This window comes from Oncorhynchus mykiss, chromosome 4 (assembly GCF_013265735.2).
Source record: "Oncorhynchus mykiss isolate Arlee chromosome 4, USDA_OmykA_1.1, whole genome shotgun sequence".
NCBI classification, from domain to species: Eukaryota; Metazoa; Chordata; class Actinopteri; order Salmoniformes; family Salmonidae; genus Oncorhynchus; species Oncorhynchus mykiss.
In genome coordinates, this window is record NC_048568.1 from 26,648,075 (window position 1) to 26,668,787 (window position 20,713).

Here is a 20,713-nt window from a genome sequence, read left to right on the forward strand (position 1 = left end):
GTTTCTGTAATACCATGTTTGTAAATACACAACCAAAAGTATGTATACACCTGCTCATCGAACATCTCATTCCAAAATCATGGGCATTGATATGGAGTTGGTCCCCCCTTTGCTGCTATAACAGCCTCCACTCTTCTGGGAAGGCTTTCCACTAGATGTTGGAACATTGCTGCGGGGACTTGCTTCCACTCAGCCAAAAGAGCATTAGTGAGGTCGGCACTGATGTTGGGTGATTAGGCCTAGCTCGCAGTCAGTGTTCCAATCCATCCCAAAGGTGTTTGATTGGGTTGAGGTCAGGGCAGGCCAGTCAAGTTCTTCCACACCGATCTTGACTAACCATTTCTGTATGGACCTCACTTTTTGCACGGGGCCATTGTCATGTTGAAACTGGAAAGGGCCTTCCCCAAACTGTTGCCACAAAGTTGGAAGCACAGAATCATCTAGAATGTCATTGTATGCTGTAGCATTAAGATTTCCCTTCACTGAAACTAAGTGGCCTAGCCCGAACCATGAAAAACAGCCCCAGACCATTATTCCTCTTCCACCAAAATTTGCAGTTGGCACTATGCATTAAGGCAGGTAGCGTTCTCCTGGCGTGATTCATCACTCCAGAGAACGCGTTTCCACTGCTCTAGAGTCCAATAGCAGCGAGCTTTACTCCCAACGAACAGTTATTGTGTTGACGTTGCTTTCAGAGGCAGTTAGTAGTGAGTGTTGCAACCGAGGACATATTTTTTCCCGCTTCAACACTCGGCAGTCACGTTCTGTGAGCTTGTGTGGCCTACCATTTTGCAGCTGAGCCGCTGTTTCTCCTAGACGTTGCCACTTCACAATAACAGCACTTACAGTTGACTTGGGCAGCTCTAGAAATTGGACAAATGGACTTGTTGGAAAGATTGAATCCTATGACGGTGCCACATTAAAAGTCCCTGAGCTCTTCAGGAATGCTATTCCATTCCATGTTTTTATATGGAGATTGCTTGGCTGTGCGCTCAATTTTCTACATCAGTCAACAACGGATGTGGGTGAAATATCCGAATCCACTCATTTGACGGGGCGTCCACATATATATATATATATATATATATATATATATATATATATATATATATATACTTTTGTGGCACTGTACTGTGGATATTTGGCTAAGGTGTATGTAAACTTTCTACTTCAAGTATATATAGTTGAAGTTGGAAGTTTACATACACCTTAGCCAAATACATTTAAACTCAGTTTTTCACAATTCCTGACATTTAATTCCTATAAAAAAATCCCTGTCTTAGGTCAGTTAAGATCACCACTTTATTGTAAGAATGTGAAATGTCAGAATAATAGTAGAGAGAATTATCTATTTCAGCTTTTATTTCTTTCATCACATTCCCAGTGGGTCAGAAGTTTACATACACTCAATTAGTATTTGGTAGCATTGCCTTTAAATTGTTGAACTTGGGTCAAATGTGTCGGGTGGCCCTCCACAAGCTTCCCAAAATAAATTGGGTGAATTTTGGCCCATTCCTCCTGACAGAGCTGGTGTAACTGAGTCAGGTTTGTAGGCCTCCTTGCTCGCACATGCCTTTTCAGTTCTGCCCACAAATTTTCTATAGGCTTTAGGTCAGGGCTTTGAGATGGCCTCTCCAATACCTTGACTTTGTTGTCCTTAAGCCATTTTGCCACAACTTCGGAAGTATGCTTGGGGTCATTGTCCATTTGGAAGACCCATTTGCGACCAAGCTTTAACTTCCTGACTGATGTCTTGAGATTTTCTTCAATATATCCACATAATTTTCCTACCTCATGAAGCCATCTATTTTGTGAAGTGCACCAGTCCCTCCTGCAGCAAAGCACACGGACAACATGATGCTGCCACCCCCGTGCTTCACGGTTGGGATGTTGTTCTTCGGCTTGCAAGCCTCCCCCTTTTTCCTCCAAACATAACGATGGTCATTATGACCAAACAGTTCTATTTTTGTTTCATCAGACCAGAGGACATTTCTCCAAAAAGTAGGATCTTTGTCCCCATGTGCAGTTGCAAACCGTAGTCTGGCTTTTTTATGGCGGTTTTGAAGCAGTGGCTTCTTCCTTGCTGAGCGGCCTTTCAGGTTATGTCGATATAGGACTTGTTTTACTGTGGATATAGATACTTTTGTACCCATTTCCTCCAGCATCTTCACATGGTCCTTTGCTGTTGTTCTGGGATTGATTTGCACTTTTCGCACCAAAGTACGTTCATCTCTAGGGGACAGAACACGTCTCCTTCCTGAGCGGTATGACGGCTGCGTGGTCCCATGGTGTTTATACTTCTATTGTTTGTACAGGTGAACGTGGTACCTTCAGGCGTTTGGAAATTGCTCCCAAGGATGAACCAGACTTGTGGAGGTCTACAATTGTATTTATTTTTTTTGATTTTCACATGATGTCAAGCAAAGAGGCACTGAGTTTGAAGGTAGGCCTTGAGATACAGGTACACCTCCAATTGACTCAAATGATGTCAATTAGCCTATCAGAAGCTTCTAAAGCCATGACATAATTTTCTGGAATTTTCCAAGCTGTTTAAAGGCACAGTCAACTTAGTATATGTAAACTTCTGACCCATTGGAATTGTGATACAGTGAGTGAAATAATCTGTCTGTAAACAATTGTTAGTTGTGACATGCAGAAAGTAGATATCCTAACCGACTTACCAAAACTATAGTTTGTTAACAAGAAATTTGTGGAGTGGTTGAAAAACTACTTTTAATGACTCCAACCTAAGTGTATGTAAACTTAAGACTTCAACTGTAGCTTTTTTCGCACCAGAAATGAAAGCTAGATAGATGTAGTGTACCCTGTATATGTGAAACAATCATTCCCCCCTAAAAATGACTTGTTTGTTGATTCAATCCCTCCTCTTGAGTAAATCAAAGCAGACTAGTCAAAACAAAAGACTTGTGGCATTTCTAGTCCTCTAGATATGTGATTTTGTGGTGGTGGACTATACAGGAAATGGTATCTTGACCTAAGAGGCCACAAAAACAGTAGGCCTGCTGTCCAAATTCCTGCACTGTAGTGTACAGTCAGAACAGAATTAAATACATAAAAATAGTTATAACAAGGGGCTGTGAGTTGGTAGGCATGTATTATCTGTTTGTTTCATCAACAATTTGCAAGTGATTCTATATCAGCAGATGATACGCAATAATTAAATCTGGTTATTTCAATTGTGATTCATGACAGGTGTGAGTTTTTTTCAGAAGAAAACATGTTGCCACTTACCCGAGACAAGTTATTATAACTGTGCCACTTTGCAGTGAATATAAACAGGAGGTCCGTGTTTTTAAGAACAGTAGGCCTAGGCCATACTGTGAAATAAAGTCAGTACTGGACGTCTCACTTCACGACACATCTCTTTACCCCTCCCTGCAAGTAAGCAATAAAAAGTGCCACATGACCTGTGTAGAAGGAAGTAGCAAGTTAGCAAGTTAGCAACAAGCCCCGTATCCAGCAGATATCCAGATCTCTCGCGACTAAAATTCGGGTAGAACAAATTGAGGAAAAATAGAAATTAAACAACATGTTTTTAAAACTTGTGTACGTTACATTGGTACTCGCATTGGTGAGTGCAACAACAACTGCAGACGTAGGTAAGTTTGCGACCTACAAAGCACAGCACAACCTGTTCTTGCGCTTTCTGCATTGGAAAGCCAGCGGGCGAGCTAACGTTAGCTAGCTAACTAAGGAGAGGTAACTGCGCGAGACGTTTGAGTGCATATTTATGTCACATGTCTATCTAGTTCCCCCGAATGTGACTGCAAACAGTTTGTTTAAATTATTTGTGCGAATTCCACGTGTTGTCAAATCATGTCAAGCTAGTTGGTTTTTCTAAGGATGTGTGCGGAGTGTAGCCAACTAGCTGCGCGCGCGCGACATATCAAGCAGTACACGTTATCGTCCTCCAACTAGCTTTTAGAATAAACAAATACTAACGCTAGCCAGCAACCCTGAACTTACAGGCAAATGTGTCGCTTTTAATTTACCCTTTCACAACAACTTTCGAAAATGGATGGTTAGTGAATCGGTCAGATATTCTCTCATTGCCCATGACCAGCTGGCTGTTATCATATGCAACAACAAGCCTGTCAGTCTTGCGTCACATTAGAGTTATGTTGCGTTATGAAGCTCTAGTTAGTTAGCTATGAAGCCACACAAGTCACACGAACAGAGGGACAATGTTAAAGTCCCTCATTGACACAGGTATTTTAAATGTAATGCACTTGATGTTGACATGACCTTTCTCATCTCGTAACGTTAGACTGATTTAATGTACAAGGAATCGTTGAGTAACTTTACCACTCCCTGTGACTAACGATTTAACGTTGCATACATTTGACGAGTAATGTTTTGCCTAGTAAATATCTCCCTGGCAGGTCCAATTAGGTCTATAGCCGTCAAAGTTGGGCAAATTACATCTAACCTTAGTTATACACTTGTAATTACTTATGTTAATTGATGTTTCCAGTTTCAGTTGACTGTGATGCACTTGATTGTGAAGCATGTGTTGGTGACTGTCAATGGATGAACTGCACATGTAAGTACCTACTTTTCCTGCTCCTGCATGCATGATATTGTGGTGAAGAGTCATACATTTTGGCATGTAAGCTTAAGCCTACAATTTCCTGAGCCATACTGAACTTTTAAGTTAGGAACATTAAACTACCAGACAGTATCGTTATCTTTCAGGTACCTTGTAAGCCAGTTGATTCTGTTTTTTGACAATGTCATTCCAAAGGATCAAGAGGTAGCCATTTTGAGATGCAAGTCAAAAAAGACTGGGACAATGGGCAGTTTGGGCAAGGCAGTGATCAGAGAAATGTGTGTCCTTAGTAAAAGTGTCTGCTTATGTAGTTTAGGAAGCTACTAGGACATTTAGCCTCATCTCTTCCACACCATCAATTTTAGAGAGTAGAGATATATCTGCTGGTCCTTGGACAAGAACACTTTGCTACACAATTATCTAATTACGGTAATGGCAATACCTGGTCAGACTATCATGATAAATGTCTTGATATTGTGGTCTCAATCTCCAGTGGGGATGTTTGTTCGTTTTTAGGTGTGATATACTAAGCTCCTAGATGCCTGAGTCATACACTATAATTAAACAATAAGGCGCGAGGGGGTGTGGTATATGGCCAGTATACCACGCCTAAGGATTGTTCTTAGGCACGACATCGCAGAGTGCCATATACCACAAACCCTCAAGCTGCATTATTGCTATTATTAACTGGTTATCAATGTAATTAGAGCAGTAAAAAATGTTTTGTCATACCCGTGGTTTAAAGTCTGGCTGACAGACATGGTATATCAATCAGCATTCAGGGCTCTAACCACCTAGTTTATAAGTGTTTATATAGCCAGCCTGCTGCTCTGACTGCCGCATCGTAACTCTGTTTGCCTGTAGATGTTATCAGCCAAGTGAATTGAGGTTACAGGTTGTTTTAATTGGGTTTTTAAGCCAAGCCCAGATCATTGCCCATGACACACTGCTGAGTAATAAAGCTGAACAGGTGCGTCATTCCCAGGTATGTGCGTGCCTGTATGTATGTGTGTGTGATGCTGAGAAAAATCAGAGCAAATCCGATTGTGCCATTTAAGCTACGTAGGGTTGTGGGATGTTTTTAGAGAGAGCCTGTGTGTCTGTCATCATGATTTGCATAATTTACTTCAGCAAACTATATAGACAGTATTATAGGACTATCTGAATTGTGGGTGTGGTAAGTTGGAACCTTCTATTCAGGCACATTATCCTCCATGATTATGTGGACTGAGCTGAGTGTAGGCCCTCAGTTTTGGCAGTTGCCACTAAAAAGAGGATGATCCCAGCTGCTACTGTATTTATTTCTCAGCTGCACTATAAAACCGGAGTAGCCTACCCGGCATGATTTGAAAAATTATCTGCGGGACAGCAGCTTCCATTCGCTATTTGAGTGCATATGGACATCTTTTTTTTTGGTTATCCTGCTCCTGCCCATTTGTTAATAGGCCCTTCTAAATCGAAACATGTTGCATATTAGGATGAAATATGATCACTTGAAAAGAGACCAGCGTGTGCAGCCTGAGGCAAGGAACGGAGCGTAAGCGGGCCAAATTAGGCCCGTGGGCCGCCAATTGGGCAATCTGGCCTATGGCATGGCGTATAGCCAGATAACATACTCCTATCCTGTTTTACTAAAATACAGTTGAAGTCGGAAGTTTACATACACTTAGGTCGGAGTCATTAAAACTCGTTTTTCAACCAATCAACACATTTCTTGTTAACAAACTATAGTTTTGGCAAGTCGGTTAGGGCATCTACTTTGTGCATGACAAGTCATTTTTCCAACAATTGTTTACAGACAAATATATTTTACTTATAAACTGACTGTATCACAATTCTAGTGGGTCAGAAGTTTACATAACTTCTTATGGCTAGGGGTTCCTCGACAATATTCCGCTGAAAAGGCAGAGCGCGAAATTCAAAAATATTTTTGGGAAATATGTATCTTTCATAAATTCAAGTTAAAGTGCAAGTTAAAAAAGTTATATTACAGTTCGTAGAAACATGTCAAACGATGTATAGAATCAATCTTTAGGAAGTTTTTAAGATATATCTTCAATAATGTTCCAACCGGAGAATTCCTTTGTCTTTAGAATTGCAATGGAACGCAAGCTAACTCTCACTCTCACGGAATCAGCTCATGGCACTCTGGCAGGCCTCTGGTTGATTCAGCTCTCATTCGCCCCCACTTCACAGTAGAAGCCTCAAACAAGGTTCTAAAGACTGACATCTAGTGGAAGCCGTAGGAAGTGCAATATGACCCCATAGACACTGAATATTCGATAGGCAATGAGTTGGAAAAACTACAAACCTCAGATTTCCCACTTCATGGTTGGATTTCCTGGTTGGATTTTCTCAGGTTTTCACCTGCCATATGAGTTCTGTTATACTCACAGACATCATTCAAACAGTTTTAGAAACTTCAGCGTGTTTTCTACCCAATACTACTAATAATATGCATATATTAGCTTCTGGGCCAGAGTAGCAGGAAGTTTACTCTGGGCACGCTTTTCATCCGAACGTGAAAATGCTGCCCCCTATCCCAAACAGGATAAACTAAGTTGACTGTGCCTTTAAACAGCTTGGAAAATTCCAGAAAATAGGCTTATTGACATCATTTGAGTGAATCGGAGGTGTACCTGTGGATGTATTTCAAGGCCTACCTTCAAACTCAGTGCCTCTTTGCTTGACATCATGGGAAAATCAAAAGAACTCAAAAAAAAAATTGTAGACCTCCACAAGTCTGGTTCATCCTTGGGAGCAATTTCCAAATGCCTGAAGGTGCCACGTTCATCTGTACAAACAATAGTAGGCAAGTATAAACACCATGGTACCACACAGCTGTCATACCACTCAGGAATGAGACGCGGTCTTACTTCTAGAGATGAACGTACTTTGGTGCGAAAAATGCAAATCAATCCCAGAACAACAGCAAAGGACCTTATGAAGATGCTGGAGGAAATAGGTACAAAAGTATCTATATCCACAGCAAAACGAGTCCTATATCGACATAACCTGAAAGGCCGCTCAGCAAGGAAGAAGCCAGTGCTACAAACCCGCCATAAAAAAAGACTAGACTACGGTTTGCAACTGCACATGGGGACAAAAATATATAGAACTGTTTGGCCATAATGACCATCGTTATGTTTGGAGGGAAAAGGGGGATGCTTGCAAGCCGAAGGACACCATCCCAACCGTGAAGCACGGGGGTGATAGCATCATGTTGTGGGGGTGCTTTGCTGCAGGAGGGACTGGTGCACTTCACAAAATAGATGTCATCATGAGGCATGAAAGTTATGTGGATATATTGAAGCAACATCTTTAGACATCAGTCAGGAAGTTAAAGCTTGGTCTCAAATGGGTCTTCCAAATGGATAATAACCCCAAGCATACTTCCAAAGTTGTGGCAAAATGGCTTAAGGACAACAAAGTCAAGGTATTGGAGTGGCCATCATAAAGCCCTGACCTCAATCCTGTAGAAAATGAGGCAAGGAGGCCTACAAACCTGACAGTTACACCAGCTCTGTCAGGAGGATTGGGCCAAAATTCATACAAAGCTCTCCCTCACCCTCCATTTGGCAAATCTGACCATAATTCTATCCTCCTTATTCCTGCTTACAAGCAAAAATGAAGGCAGGAAGTACCAGTGACTAGATCCATTTTTTAAAAATGGTCAGATGAAGCAGATGCTAAGCTACAGGACTGTTTTGCTAGCACAGACTAGAATATGTTCCGGGATTCCTCCGATGGCATTGAGGAGTACACCACATCAGTCATTGGCTTCATCAAATGTGCATCGACGACGTCGTCTCCACAGTGACCATACGCATGCCCCAACCAGAAGGATTACAGGCAACATCCGCACTGAGGGTGCAGGGCTTGCAAACCATTGCAGACTACAAAGGGAAGCACAGTCGAGATGCCCAGTGACACAAGCCTACCAGACGAGCTAAACTACTTCTGTGCTCGCTTTGAGGCAAATGGAACTGAAACATGCATGAGAACATCAGTTGTTCTTTAAGACTGTGATCACGCTCTCCGCAGCCGACGTGAATAAGCCCTTAACCTGTTTTAACATTCACAAGGCCGCAGGGGCAGACGGATTACCAGGACAGGTACTGACCAATTTTCAAGTGTCTTCACTGACATTTTCAACCTCTCTCTGTCCGAGTCTGTAATACCTACATGTTTCAAACAGATCACCATAGTGCCTGTGCCCATGAACACTAAGGTAACCTGCCTAAATGACCACCGACCTGTAGCACTCACGTCTGTAGCCATGAAGTGCTTTGAAAGGGTGGTCATGGCTCACATCAACACCATTATCCCAGAAACCCTAGACCCACTCCAATTTTGTATACCACTCGTAACAGATCCACAGATTACGCAGTCTCTATTGCACTCCACACTGCCCTTTCCCACCTGGACGAAAGGAACACCTATCGAACACCTACGTGACTACAGCTTAGTGTTCAACACCATAGTGCCCTCAAAGCTCATCACTAAGCTAAGGACCCCGGGACTGAACACCTCCCTCTGCAACTGGATCCTGGACTTCCTGACAGGCCGCCCCCAGGTGGTAAGGGTAGGTAACAACACATCCACCATGCTGATCCTCAACACAGGGGCCCCTCAGTCCCCTCCTGTACTCCCTGTTCACTCATGACTGCACGGCCAAGCACGACTCCAACACCAAGTTTGCCGATGACACAATAGTGGTAGGCCTGATCACCGACAATGTTAAGACATCCTATAGAGAGGTCAGACACCTGGCCGTGTGGTGCCAGGACAACAACCTATCCCTCAACGTGATCAAGACAAAGGAGATGATTGTGGACTAGAGGAAAAGGAGGACCAAGCACGCCCCCATTCTCATCAACAGGGCTGCAGTGGAACAGATTAAGAGCTTCAAATTCCTTGGTGTCCACATCACCAACAAACTAACTTGGTCCAAGCACACCAAGACAGCCGTGAGGAGGGCACGACAAAGCCTATTCCCACACAGGAGACTGAAATTTTGACATGGGACCTCAGATCCTCAAAAGGTTCTACAGCTGCACCATCGAGAGCATCCTGACTGGTTGCATCACTGCCTGGTATGGCAACTGCTTGGCCTCCGACCGCAAGGTGCAGAGGGTAGTGCGTACGGCCCAGTACATCACTGGGGCCAAGCTTCCTGCCATCCAGGACCTCCTATACCAGGCGGTGTCAGAGGAAGGCCCTAAAAATTGTCAAAGACTCCAGCCACCCTAGTCATAGACTGTTCTCTCTGCTACCGCACGGCAAGCGGTACTGGAGCGCCATGTCTAGGTCCAAGAGACTTCTAAACAGTTTCTAGCCCCAAGACTAAAGACTCTTAAGATCTAATCAAATGGCCTCCCAGACTATTTGCATTGCCCCCCCTTTACACCACTGCTACTCTGTTATCATCTAAGCATAGTCACTTTTAATAACTCTACCTACATGTACATACTACCTCAACCGGTGCCCCCGCACATTGACTCTGTACCGGTACCCCCCTGTATATAGTCTCGCTATTGTTATATTTTACTGTTTACTTTTATTTCTTATCTGTATCTTTTTATTTATTTTTTAACTACATTGTTGGTTATGGGCTTGTAATTAAGCATTTCACTGTAAGGTCTGTTGTATTTGGCACATGTGACTAATACAATTTGATTTGATATCAATATTTGCACATAAAGGTGTTTCCACCTCCAGTTTTCCCGTAATTCATTTTACAAGACAAAGATCCCACCATGTCGAACAAACTAGTTCTGTCGTGTGTGTATGTATGTGTGTGGGTGTGTGTGTGTGTATATATATATATATTTTTTTTTTATTTGTACCTTAATTACTTGTTTCCATCACAGCTGTCGTGAATTATATATTTTTTAGTAAGGTATGACTTTATTCTGATAAATCTGTGGATGGAAACCTGGTTAATGACTGACAGACACAATCCTCACAGTGCTGTCACACACCAGAAATAATAACTCGGCAGTCTCTCTCTCACACCAGAACTAACCGTCTCTCACCACACAGTAGGTCGGAGGTCTGAACTAATGCTTTTCACAAGCCCTACAACAGGATCACCAATTAGATATGAACTAAATCTGGAAGTTCACACAGACTGACCATGGAGAGGGACATTCTAAAGTTGGCTACAATACAGACCCAGCTCACTTAGACCTAGGTAATGACCCAGCTCATTGTAGTGAGTTACTGCAAGCCCCACTGTTATTACCAGATTTACCATTGGTTTAGGGATTTCATGTAAACACATAGGCGTCAGAGGGGCTCCATTTTTGTTCTGAAGGCTGTAGTTTAATCCCACTGAGCGACATGTGTCAGCTGGTTTAGCTCAAAGTGTACTGGTCTGGATGTAGGAAACAAAGTGTTATGCAGCACTTGGCTCTTTAAGGATTTCCCCTGTGACAATCCTCTTCCCTCCGATCTCTCACTGGATGCCCCTTGCAGTGGGTTCGGCTCACACTGATGTCAAGATCCTTCTGGAATGTGTGTTAGTGAGCTCCACCTTTCATAGCTGCCTGTGAGGTAACAGCCACCTCTACCCCCTCCACCAATGGAAAAGTCTGCCTTACACACACACACTGATAGTGGGGTCACACACGGATGATCTTAATTGCATGCTCCTCGTGTCCTCTCGTCTCCTTCTCAAAACCCCACTGGATGAGAGAACCAGAGGTCCCTCCCCTCTGACCTGCTCCTCCAGTGGGGTTTTGAGAAGGAGAGAACGCAATTAAGTATGCAATTAAGATTCTCAACTTCAAGACAAGGTTAGTGGCAGTGCTCAAAGTTTCAGAACAGTACAAGCATGAGATAAATCACCTGTAGGTTTAAAACAAATAAAAAATCTACACAATACCCCATCACAAAGCGAAAATGGGTTTCATGACGTTTTTGCAAATTGATTATAAAAAACATACCTTATAAGTGTTCAGACGCTTTGCTATGAGACTGGAAATTGAGCTTAGGTGCATCCTGTTTCCATTGATCATCCTTGATGTTTCTACAACTTGATTGGAGCACAACAGTTTGCTAACTATGCTAACATAATTACAAAAGGGTTTTCTAATGATCAATTAGCCTTTTAAAGTGATACTTGGATTAGCTAACACAACGTGCCATTGGAACACAGGATGGTTGCTGATAATGGGTCTCTAGATATCACATGTAAAATCCAGTTTCCAGCAACAATAGTCATTTACAACATTAACAATGTATACACTGTATTTCTGATCAATTTGATGTTATTTTAATGGACAAAAAATGTGATTTTCTTTAAAAAACAAGGACATTTCTAAGTGACCCCAAACTTTTGAAAAGGTAGTGTATCTATCCACCCCCTTGGATTAATCAGTAATGGGAAAGATCATGCAGTGGAGGAGGGGGCTGGCTATGATTTCTGACTTTCCAGGAAGGAGAATGACTGAACTCGCACTAGACTCCTGAGCTGACAAGCCCATCCCATTTGACTGAAAACAAGATAATACTTGGCTGTGGTTCAAACTCTTAAAAGACACACCCTCGTCCACTTAACCTCGCCTTGTGCCCTTGGGGGAATCGCTGTCACCATCTTGGAGGGCTGTCCAAATGATTCGCCAAGCAAGGCGAGTTTTAAAATGTAAGCCCTTCTGCCCTCGTTTTTAGTGTACAATTATGTTCACTTTGGGGACTGAAACTCTCCATATTTCAATTTGCGACGATTGTCCCTCCGCTAAGAAACGTCTGCCAAAAGGGAAAACGTCAACATTAAAGTGTAAGTAAAAACAAATGTAAATAAGTTATAAATTGTGCTACTAATGCACATGACGGCATTGTAAATGTAATGAAAATTTAGAAATAAAACATTTTCCTTCTTAAGAAGTTCCAGCTAGGCAGGCTAACCATTAGTTAGCTAATTAATTTGCTAGCTATCATAGTAGGCATATATTAATAATTTATACAGTTAATTTTAAGTAGACGTGTAATTGACTGTAGCATATGTAAAGCACCCACAAGCTACCGGTGGCTGAAAACACAATCATCGCGGGATCAATGAGTGACGAATTTCTGTGCAAAGGCAGTCCATTTTAAAAATCATTCCTTCCTTACCCTGCAAGTGTATACTCATCAGAAGTGTCCACTTAATTTGAGGGCTGAGAGGATAGGGTGTGTCTTAAGTGTTTAGAATGCAGCCCTTGTGTTCTTAAATGGCTCATGTTCCCTATGGTGTCAGGATTAATATACTTTTCCTAAAGATTCCCGATCACCTGAACACATTTTCTTGTCTTTGTGTTAGTGCTCTACTGGAAAACTGTCTTTCATTGGTGCTTGTTTGTTCCTTTTATCCCCTCTGTTCAGTTACAGCAACTCCAGATGTCTCCAATGTCTCCTGTGTCAACGTCACCTCCATAAACAGTCCGAACATGACCATAGGCGCCTGCTCCAATGAAACCTGCTCAGGTAAAGTCCAATACCATCACCTGGTTCAGTTAAAGGCTTCTCCAGAGAGATTACATGTGCTTTGTTATTCCAGTCACTGTCACTTATTTAACATGACACAGGACTGGCCTTCAACAGAAAGTGACTGATCTAGGCATATGGAGACATTCTATATCTCTGTTATGTGGTGTCAGTTGCTTTCTCTCAATAGTCCTTTCCTAATTGCTTTGTCGCTGCCTTCCTCCTCCCTTGTCATTCCACCAGTCCAAAAGGATTAGATGTGTGAAAGCTAATTGTATGAATTCACGCTATTACATTCACCTACCAAATCCTGTCAGATCAAAATGGAAGGCAGGAGGGGAATGCAGGAGGCATTTTGGGACTATCCAGATGTAGCCTGTCTCTTTCTTCCCTGCTTTATACTAGGCCCGGCATGATACCAGTATCGCGATACTCATTAGTATTATGGCAAGGAAACAAAACGCAAAGTGGATTTAACTTCTTTCGATTAACAGCCCTAATGTTGGAAACGAACGGTTCTCATCCAGAGTCACGTTTATTTTCCAAGCAATGGCGCACAATATTTTACGTACAGCAGGACCGTAGTGTTAGGTCTGCTTTGTGTTTTCATTTTTGCCTTGGAAAAAATATTGCAATACTGAAATCGTCACAGCCCTGCTTTATACTCTGTCTCTCTTTGTGTCGGTTTCTTCAGTGCAGCCTTTTACTTCAAGTTCAGCCAAACCTCCTACCCCCACCATGTCTGCTATCCCTACGGTCATCAATGTCACTAACAGCTCCACCACTGAGTCCACCACAGGTAACCAGCAAAAACCAGCCTCTCAGCTGCTCCCTTCTAATCAGTGTGTGTCTACTGGGTGGCCGGATGGTTGTAATGTCAAACCTAAATATGGTGAAATGGTATTAAACTGATATCTTACCGCTGTGTCCAGCTAACCTGACTACTGCAGTACCAACCGCCCTGCCCACTAATGGCACCGTCCCAGTCTCTGACACAACAACTGCTTCAAGTAAGTTCCCATGCCAGCCCAGTCTGAAATCAAATAATATTACTGAATCAAAAGTCAATTCTGCCAGTGGATGATCAATATGTTTGTGGTTCTACATGGCCCTAAAGGCTAGTGGTGATACAGTGGTATGACTTGGCTCTCACTCCCACCCTGTGCAGACAGCACTGCGTCACCAGTGGGGCCCTCTCCTGCACCTCATAAGAATGCAACGTTTGACGCAGCGAGCTTCATTGGGGGCATCGTGCTTGTCCTGGGCCTGCAGGCTGTGCTCTTCTTCCTCTACAAGTTCTGCAAGTCCAAGGACCGCAACTACCACACCCTCTGAAGGACCCACACCAACAACTACTCTGGCCCCCCCACCCCTCCCGGGCCAACTGGAACCTCCTAATATCAACCCCCTAACCCCTGGCCATTGTGATTCTCTCAAACAGTGTTTCTCCCACAATCCCCACTCCTCATTGCATTGTGCTAGCAACTTGTGGTTTAGGCCTGTGGTTTAGGCCTATACACACAACAGAAGGCTGCTGAGGAGAAGACGGCTCATAGTAATGGCTGCAACGGAGCAAACGGAATGGCATCAAACACATGGGAACCATGCGTTGGATGTATTGGATACCATTCCGCTCTAGCCATTAGCACGAGCCCGTCCTCCCCAATTAAGGTGCCACCAACCTCCTGTGGTACACACCCACACTTGCGCCACATCTTTTACTGGATGTGTACACTACGCATTTTTCACACCCTGGTGCAGCCTTCAGCACAGAATTACATCACTGTGTTTCCCCTCTCCTACTCCCCTCTCTCCCCCTCTCCTCATTCAGTTAGTCATTGTGACTGGAGAAAAATCAGCCTAATTTACTGCTCCTCTCTCCTGGCCCTTCATAATGTTTTACCTGCCTGGCCTGGTAAAAACGAGCCAACGGTCATTTATGTAAAAGACTTCCTGTTCTGTTGGAATATAGTGGGGCTGCCATGGCATTAGCTTGTGGCCTTCATGCACCTTGGTAACGCTTCAGAAACACCGAGGTCCCCTCCCCTGTTATTTTTCAGAATTTGATGACTGGATGATGCAGCATAGCTTTTATTCTTGTTTGTCGTGGGACAGATCTGGGCAGAGTTTTTCACACCTATATAAAGGGGTTATAATCAAATGATGGTAGAAAGTCCAAACAAAAGGAGAACTAGAAGCAGTACTCCATTCTTTAAGTTTATATTCTGTATGAAGATGCCTCCATCTGAAGCGGAGGAAGAGTCAGACCCTTGGTGTTAAGACACAGCACACACCACACGCTGCCAAGAGAGCAGCTCAATGCAATACACCCAAATCAATCCCCCTTTCTACAACCCCCTCTGTCTTTATCGGCTTCAGCCAAACGGATCACAGTGAAGAGTCCAGTCAGTAGACTTGAGATATTCCCTTGACAGGAAGGAAATCTCAATGAGTCAAGTCTTTGGGACATGGTCGAAAGGTTCTACAGATAAAATATTGTAGTAAATATATGAGAATGATTAAATAAGTCTAATTATGAATTCAAGTGTTGAACGGAAAGAGATGAAGATAAGACAGTCTGCACCTTATTGATGCGTACAGTGATAGCAGTAAAGTGCCTTTAATGTTAAATGTGACTTAAAGAGGGGATGAGTGAGAATTATGATGTTGCTCCTCTTCCTCCTAGCTGAGGCCTGAGTGTCGTTGTTGTAAAGTAAAAGCAGTCTGGTGACAGGCACGGGAACGCGGTGCTGATATTGGTTATGAGCAGAGAGAACAGAACCAGGGTGGTTCTCAATCCCATTTTAATTCACTCAAACCAAGTAGTTACCTGAAATTCCAAAATGTTCCTCATAGAAGATTGGGAATGATTTCAATTTCAGTTGACTTCCTGAACTGGCTGAATAATTGCAATGAATTGGGCCTGAACAGCAGAACCCTAGTATCCCAGCTGGACTGAATAGCCTTTTATTATTGAAGAGTAGACCGATACGTTAGTTCCTCATCTTGGTCTTTGATGGTTGAAGACCTATTACAGTATCAATTGATTATATTGGCATTGGTTGAGATGTCACCTATGCAGGCAGAAGTTTTGAATGTTCCCCACAGCGCCCTAGTGCTAGTTCCCCCTCATATTGTACAGGCACATCCTTATAGCTTGTGTTTTGAAAATTAACAGTGAAGAATCATTTTTGGCTTAGTTCTTAATAAATTAGTTTTTCCTGGAGTCATGCATACATTGAACTGATAGTTATTTGATCATTTCAAAACTAACTAATACCTGGTCCCTGAACTTAAAATGGACGCAATGTTGAGATGTCGTCCTTTTCATTTTGGGAGTTTTCTTTTCTCCCAGTGAGCTCTTTTTTTTTAAGTGCAGTGCCAAGGAGAGGAGTTCCTTCAGAAAGTATTGACACCCCTTGACTTTTTCCACATTGTGTTGTTACAGCCTAAAATGGATTACATTTAGATTTTGTATCACTGATCTGCACACAATACCCAGAATGTTGAAGTAGAATTATGTTTTTAGAAATGTTTACAAATTAATTAAAAATGAAAAGCTGAAATGTCTTGAGTCAATACGTATCCAACCCCTTTGTTATGGCAAGCCTAAATAAGTTCAGGGGTAAAAATGTGCTTAACGAGTCATGTAAATTACATGGACTCACTCTGTCCACAATAATAGTGTTTAACATGATTTTTAAATGACTACTCCATCTCTAAAACCCCACACGTACAATTATCTAAGGTCCCTCGGTCAAACAGTTATTTCAAGCACAGAATCAACCAGAAAGACCAGAGGTTTTCCAATGTTTTACAAAGAAGGGCACCTATTGGAAGATGGGTAAAAAATAAAAAAGCAGACATTTGAATATTCCTTTGAGCATGGTGGTTATTAATTACACTTCGGCTGGTTTGTCAGTACAGCCAGTCACTACAAAGATGCAGGCGTCTTTCCTAACTCAGTTGCTGGAGAGGAAGAAAAACCGCTCAGGGATTTCACCATGAGGCCAATGGTGACTCTCTAAAACAGTTAGAGTTTAATGATTGATGGGAGAAAACAGGATCAATCAACAACATTCTAGTTGCTCCTCAATACTAACCTAATTGACAGTGAAAATAAGGAAATCTGTACAGGAACAAAAAATATTCCAAAACATGAATCCTGTTTGCAATAAGGCACTAAAATATTGAATGTGGCAAAATAAATTTGACACTTTGTTCTGAATACAAAGCATTATGTTTGGGAAACTCCCAACACATCACTGAGTACCACTCTTCATATTTCCAAGCATGGTGGTGACTACATCATGCTATGGGTATGCTTGTCTTCGGCAAGGACTAAGGAGTTTTTTAGGATAAGAATAAACGGAATAGAGCTAAGCACAAGTAAAATCATAGCGGGAAACCTGGTTGTCTGCTTTCAAACAGACACTGGGAGACAAATTCACCTTTCAGCAGGACAATTCCTAAAACACAATGCCAAATATACACTGGAGTTTCTACCAAGACAACTTTGAATGTTCCTGGGTGGCCTGGTTGGGCTTTTACTTAAATCTGCTCATAAATCTATGGCAAGACTTGAAAAAAATGGCTGTCTAGTAATGATCAACAACCAACTAGACAGCTTGAATAATGTGCAAGTATTGCACAATCCAGGTGTGCAAAACTCCTACAAGTTTTTGGGGGATTTTTCTTCTGCTTTGACGTTAGTATTTTGTCTAGATTGTTGGCAAAAAAAATACAATGAAATCAATTTTACACCCACTTTGTAACACAACAAATTGTAGAAAAAGTCCAGAGGTTTGAATACTTTCTCAAGGCACTGTAGGTTTCCCAAATGTAGTGCTCGTAAAGTATGTCTAGTTCTTTGATTAGCTTGCTGCTAACAGTGTGATGTCCACCTTGTACATAGAGCTGTCATGTCCTTCAGTTGATCTACTTTCAAGGTTTCCACTTTCAATCGTGTAAAGGCAAGATGATGGATCTTTTTTTAGTGTTTTATCAATAGCTTTCGCTTGCAGTGGCTTGTCAATGTCAAGACTCGGTTGTGTTTTTGTTTGTCATTTTTTTGCATGTCCAATGCTTGGAATTGTAATATTTTATTTTGAATTAGGCTCTTGGGGCTTCAGACACTTAAAATAACCACTTGATGAATTTGTCAAACAGTATGCTAGTGGAGAGTATGCCTAAAACATGTGCATTAAAGAGAAAGTCCTCAGTCTTGGCATGGAAAATGGAGCGTTGCACTGACGAAGCTTTGCTTTGTAGTTTTTGCCTTATCGTTTTTGTATTGCTTCCAAAAATGTATGAATGGTTGTGAGAACTCTTAACTCAATATTTTCCTTATGATGGAAAAAAATAATAACTTGGTTGTTTTGTATGAGCACACTCAATGTCATTTAAATGTGCGCATACGTCTTTCCTTGGCCTTCATTGTCCCTGATTTAATGTTTTTTTTCTTGATCGCTTTAAGCATGCCTTTTACAATATTAATCTACAGTCACCCAACGGCATTAGGCTACGTCCCAAAGACCCCCGAACTATGGCAAGTCAGAAGTATAAATCTAGTTTTGCCTTGACTGCATTCACGGCTTCACAGTATGCTGTGGCAACTGATAAGCATTTGTGAATCAATCCAGCATTCTGGACTGTTACTTCCCTGTTATATCTCCTTTTGCCATAGTCCTAAGGACACAATGTTTGTTTTTGAAACTGATTTAAAATGACTGCCTACCGTAGAAAGGCACCATCTTGCAGTGAGATAGTATTTTCTTTCAGTAGATGTCACAGGACATCACCAGTACCCACAGCAACTGATACAAATATTCTGATTGTTGCCAATTTTTTCCAGTGCCCGTAGACTGTCACACAGTTCCTCTCCCTGCACCTTTTCAAGAAAAGTGCCTTACTCGGTTGAACATAAATGAAGGTTTTTATTTTTGTCGTAACGCGATAGTACACCCAATAGATATCTCCGCACTTTCAGACCCCTTGTAAAGATGAAATCAAAGATGCTTTGTGTTGTAAGAGCATCTTTAAATGTTGTCTTCGTTTTCTCAATCACACTTTGCTTTGGGAGCCTAAACCAGACACAGAAGAATGGGTCAGCTGGCCAGAGCCACAGACATGCATAGTATGGCAAATTGTCCTAAATATTGTCACCAAGCATTCCATGACTTGCCTACATTCCAACCTAAAATGGAATTTACATTCTTGACCCTAGAATGCAGCGTTCTCTGGAACAACGGTGTACGTTAGTATTGTACCCAGTTGGCTGACCTTTACATGTCTCTGGCTCTGGAGGCAGCTGTCATTATTAGTGTGACGTTCTGGGGCTGTTGTTGCTTTTTAACAATGTCCACATGCCACCTTGATCTAAGTCCTGTTGAATAAAAAGTCATAGGTCTTATGGAATGATTCCTCAGATTTCCTCTCTCTCTCTCACTCTCTTACACACACAGACACACAGGTTAATGTGTTGACAGACACTTGCTGTTGCATATAGTCAGGATGCCTACTACTCTAATGGTTTATGCTTGTTTGATGTGTCCTTTTTGCCTGTAATCTTGTTTTCTTCTTTTATAGTTTTGCCATTAGATTCAAGATGTTAAAATCAATAAAGTTTGAATATTGTTAAACAATTTCTTTGTCTTTGTATTTACTGTAAATTCTCTCACGTTTCTGAGCAGGACAGTCTTATGGCAGAATGCAGTGGAACATACAGTAAACCACAAATCAAGACCGCTACAATGGAGCTGTATATTTGTGAAACAGTTTGGAAACCAGGACTTGGATCTTTAACCTCTTGTCTATGAAACAATGTGGCAGGTTGCCTCAGCAACAGAAGGTACAGAGTTCAGAAAGAATGATCTCCAGCAGATTTAGAATTAGGACACGGGAGAGAGAAGTAAGTAGGGAAGACACTAGAATACCTGCCGTTGAAACCTCACAGAATTCGGAAGAACTAAACAGGCAAAGATGCTGGACCAAGATAAAGAAGTAGCGCTGCTGACTACATTCTAGGGCCCCTAGTGAAGGTGTGGATGTCAGCGACAGTCAAACACATCTCTGTCGGTGATCTAGCCACGTGCTGGAAGGGTCACGTTGCCCACAACGCCTGTAGAGGTGCAACCGGTTATTACAGCTTTACTCTGCAGCACCTCCTCTTAAAAACATCAATCAATCAAACGTATTTATAAAGCCCTTTTTACATCAGCCGACGTCACACAGTGCTGTACAGAAACCCAGCCTAAACCTCAAACAGCAAGCAATGCTGATGTAGAAGCACGGTGGCTTGGAAAAACTCACTAGAAGGCAGGAACCTAGGAAGAAACCTAGAGAGGAACCAGGCTCTGAGGGGTGGCCAGTCCTCTTCTGGCTGTGCCAGGTTGAGATGATAACAAAACATGACCAAGATGTTCAAACATTTATAGATGACCAGCATGGTCAAATAATAATAGTAATCACAGTGGTTGTAGAGGGTGCAACAGGTCAGCACCTCAGGATTAAATGTCAGTTGGCTTTTCATAGCCGAGCATTCAAAGTTAGAGACAGCAGGTGCGAGAGATAGTCGAAAACAGCAGGTCCTGAACAAGGTAGTACATCCGGGGAACAGGTCAGGGTTTCATAGCCGCAGGCAGAACAGTTGAAACTGGAGCAGCAGCACGACCA

General features: G+C 42.2%; 1 protein-coding gene across 3 annotated transcripts; it reads left to right on the forward strand.

Annotated features, from left to right (window-relative positions):
• Window positions 1–3,428: 3,428 nt before the first annotated feature.
• On the forward strand, window positions 3,429–19,683 carry LOC110522366 (sialomucin core protein 24). 3 transcript variants are annotated; one of them, XM_021600709.2, is made up of 6 exons: window positions 3,429–3,620; window positions 4,496–4,564; window positions 12,938–13,039; window positions 13,734–13,838; window positions 13,972–14,049; window positions 14,208–19,683. In XM_021600709.2, exons 1-6 carry the CDS (start codon window positions 3,551–3,553, stop codon window positions 14,372–14,374), a joined length of 591 nt encoding a protein of 196 aa, XP_021456384.1. In that variant the 5' UTR covers window positions 3,429–3,550; the 3' UTR covers window positions 14,375–19,683. The 3 variants fall into 3 exon arrangements, with proteins under 3 accessions (XP_021456384.1, XP_021456386.1, XP_021456385.1); XM_021600711.2 differs by lacking the exon at window positions 13,734–13,838; XM_021600710.2 differs by lacking the exons at window positions 3,429–3,620; window positions 4,496–4,564 and adding an exon at window positions 11,855–12,353.
• The last annotated feature ends 1,030 nt before the right edge of the window (window positions 19,684–20,713 follow it).

Excerpts from the sequence above, each read along its gene's own strand:
- LOC110522366 (XM_021600709.2), top strand. The coding sequence starts at position 3,551 with ATGTTTTTAAAACTTGTGTACGTTACATTGGTACTCGCATTGGTGAGT. Across the intron at positions 13,839-13,971 it reads CACCACTGAGTCCACCACAG|CTAACCTGACTACTGCAGTA; the intron begins GTAACCAGCAAA and ends CGCTGTGTCCAG. Across the intron at positions 14,050-14,207 it reads TGACACAACAACTGCTTCAA|ACAGCACTGCGTCACCAGTG; the intron begins GTAAGTTCCCAT and ends CACCCTGTGCAG.